Raw genomic sequence first — 3,506 nt, 5'->3', positions numbered from 1 at the left:
TATATTTCACATTAACAATTAATTAAAATGTTAAGAAGGTTTTTATAATTTTTTAAATCTTTAAAGTGTAAAAAACTAATTAATTTCTAATGTGACATGCACATGTATGCCACATCAACAATGTTAACAAAACGCAAGTATTTCCATCTATTTTAGAGTGATTTGACAAATAATACAAATTAAAAATTAAAAAAAATAAAAATTTAAATGAATGACTAAAATAATTTCTTTCTATAAAATTAGAGGACCAAATAAATCATCATGCCTTTTACTTTAAAACAAGGCTGGACAATGCATATAAGTATAGAGTCTTCGATCATAGAGAAAGGATATTATATTTGAAACTTAGAAGACGTTATTAAAACCAAAGCTTAAACATCAACCATAAAAGTAAAATAAAAAAAGTATGATAGATAGTTTTCCATCAATAATTAAAGGTGGGTTATGTTAATTGAAAAAATTCCGAAATTGGTGGCTTGAAATTGACAAAACAAAAAGAGAGGCTGCCCTACATTGGGAAACGATAATGCCAAATACTTTTCACAGTTTCGAGATGTAGGACTCTATAAGCCGATTGAACTCATGGTAAAAGAAAAGGAGATCATCTCCTTTCTTTGATTACCGGTCACTATCAGCTCCTCAACCAAAAACTCATTAAAATACAAAAGAAACAAAGGACGCTACAGTTTGATTCGTATACCGCGTGGACTCCATTACGCATAACAACAGTGTTCTTAGTTTAAGTTACCTTCCGACCAGTCGTTCTGAACCGCTTTTTAACTCATATCCTCACGCTTTCCTGCGTCCCTATTTCTATAAATATACCCCCCCATCTTTCCTTCCTTCAACATTTTTCTTGTTTCTTTGTCTTCATTTTTGCCAATCTCCCTGCTTTCATACAATTACTTGTCTGTATTGTCTGAAAAAAAAAACAAAAACAAAAACCCCAAGGGAATGAGGACCATCTTCTCGAAATCTCCATATCCTCCTACCCGTCACCATACTTTCACCGAGTCATTAATTGAAGAAAATATTGAAGCTGCTGAACTTAGCATCACTAAATGGGATTCCTTATATGGCGACGACCATGTCTCCTACTGTAACATTGCTTCTCTTTTCTCCGAAAACAATCGTGATGAAGCCAAACAGTATCTGAGTTCCATTAAGGGTTTGCAGAAAGCTATGCGATACTTGGCTTCGCTTGAATCCACTTCCGATAAACTTGTGCGAGCTCAAACGCTGATGCAAACCGCCATGAAACGCCTCGAGAGGGAGTTTTACCAGATTTTGAAGTCCAACCGGAATTACCTTGACCCAGAGTCTGTTTCCAATCACTCATCTTCTAGACTATCGGTTTCCAGGTCGAGCTTTTCAGATTCAGAAGAAGGTGGGTCTGAGAACGATTCCATCCCGGAAGTGGAGAGAGGCTCGTCGGCTGTTATTGCGGATTTAAGAGCCATTGCGGAAGCCATGATATCAGCTGGGTACGCTAAGGAGTGTTTCAAAATTTACAGAACTATTCGGAAATCGATCGTCGATGAAGCTCTATATAATCTCGGAGTTGAAAGGAACTTGGGTTTCCAGCAGATTCAGAAGATGGAGTGGGAAATTTTGGAGGTTAAAATTAAGCATTGGTTGAACGCTGTTAAAGGGGCGGTTAAAACGGTGTTTTATGGAGAGAGATTACTCTGTGATCAAGTGTTTGCAATTTCGTCTTCCATCAGGGAATCTTGTTTCACTGATGTTTCAAAGGAAGGAGCTTTGGCTCTGTTTGGATTCCCAGAAAATGTAGCCAAGTGCAAGAAAACTCCCGAGAAAATGTTCCGTATCTTGGATTTATATGAGGCGGTTTCCGACCTTTGGCCCGAGATTGAATCAATCTTCAGCTTCGAATCCACCTCGACCGTCCGATCGACCGCCGTTAACTCCTTAATCAGGCTCAGCGATGCCGTTAGAACGATGTTAACGGACTTTGAAATGGCAATTCAAAAGCATTCATCCAAAACTACGGTTCCCGGCGGTGGAATCCACCCTCTTACACGCTATGTCATGAACTACATCTCTTTTCTCGCCGACTACAGCGGCGTTCTCTCCGACATCATCGCCGATTGGCCGTTGCAGATTTCATCACCGTTACCAGAGTCTTACTTCGGAAGCCCCGACAAGGAGGAGAGCATTTCCTCGCCGATCTCAGTCCGGTTAGCTTGGCTTATTCTCGTCATGCTATGCAAACTAGACGGTAAAGCCGAGATGTACAAAGACGTGGCGCTTTCTTATTTGTTCTTAGCAAACAATCTCCAATACGTCGTCAACAAAGTCCGACAATCAAACCTGAAGCTCCTCCTCGGCGACAACTGGGTGACGAAGCACGAACAGAAAGTGAGGAAGTACGCGGCGAATTATGAGAGGATGGGATGGAGTAAAGTGTTTGCCGCTCTGCCGGAAAATCCAACGGCGGAGATTCCGGTTGATCAAGTGATAGAGCATTTCAGAAACTTCAACTCCGCTTTCGAAGAAGCTTACAAGAAGCAAACTTCTTGGGTCGTAACCGACCCGAAACTCCGAGATGAGATAAAGCTCTCGTTGGCCAGACGGATCGGCCCCATCTACAAGGAGTTTTTCGATAAGTACGGCGGACTGCAGCTGATGAAAGAAATGTGGGCCGAAACACTTGTCAGATATACCCCTGATGATTTGGGAAATTACTGCTCCGATTTGTTCTTTGGGAGCGGAAGTTCAGGGAGTATTTCGTCAAGTTCAAGCCAAGGTGGTGGTTACAGTCGTTGAACCGATATTCTTTTCTCCTTCTTTGTGGGAGCCTGGAAAGAATCGCCTACAACGTGAGGAAATTTAGGGTCTTTTTTTCTAAATAAAAATTTTATTTGTGGATAAATATTAGTAAAGAAGCTTGCATTATCTGACTGACACGTGTATAGAATTAAGCCGTTATTATGATATATGGCACCTAAGTAAATCAGTTGCACAATATAAAATTCTTTGCTTTATTATCTGATTTATCTTTTTCTGGGTATTACTTTTTTTTTTGGATTTGTTAATTCATGTTTTACGATATCCCATTGTGAAATGAGGTTTTTTTTACAAAAATAATATAAAAAGGGTTTTTTTACAGAAATAATACTAGAAAATTTAAAAAATATCAAAATAGTATCACCTTTTTTTTTATCAAAATGGTACAAAAAAAAACTTAACAATTAAAAAAAAAGTTGAAGGGTGAAATGACAGACCCTGGTGGAGGGCCTGCCAAAGGCGGCACCAGACGTGCCAGTGGCAGAGGCGGCACCAAGGTGTCATTGCCACAGGCGGCACCAGCCCCTTATAATGGTCCCCCTACATTCGACTGAAGGAGAAGAAAGAAAAAAGGAAGGAGAAGAAAGGAAAGGAAAGGAGAAGAAGAAAAAGGAGGAGACACGGGAAAAAGAGAAAGAGAAGGAGAAGAAGAAGGTATTTTTTTGGTATTATTTAAATTTTTTGTATTATTTGTGTAA

At 39.5% G+C, this 3,506-nt stretch overlaps 1 protein-coding gene across 1 annotated transcript; it reads left to right on the top strand.

The window, feature by feature from the left end:
• The first annotated feature begins 396 nt into the window (after nucleotides 1-396).
• On the top strand, nucleotides 397-3,008 carry LOC107954084 (exocyst complex component EXO70H1). Its single transcript, XM_016889561.2, has one exon. The coding sequence runs from the start codon at nucleotides 955-957 to the stop codon at nucleotides 2,785-2,787; it is 1,833 nt and encodes a 610-aa protein (XP_016745050.2). The 5' UTR covers nucleotides 397-954; the 3' UTR covers nucleotides 2,788-3,008.
• The last annotated feature ends 498 nt before the right edge of the window (nucleotides 3,009-3,506 follow it).

This window comes from Gossypium hirsutum, chromosome D07 (assembly GCF_007990345.1).
Source record: "Gossypium hirsutum isolate 1008001.06 chromosome D07, Gossypium_hirsutum_v2.1, whole genome shotgun sequence".
Taxonomy (NCBI): Eukaryota; Viridiplantae; Streptophyta; class Magnoliopsida; order Malvales; family Malvaceae; genus Gossypium; species Gossypium hirsutum.
The sequence above is the reverse complement of the archived record's forward strand: the minus strand, read 5'-3'. Positions and strand labels throughout refer to the sequence as shown.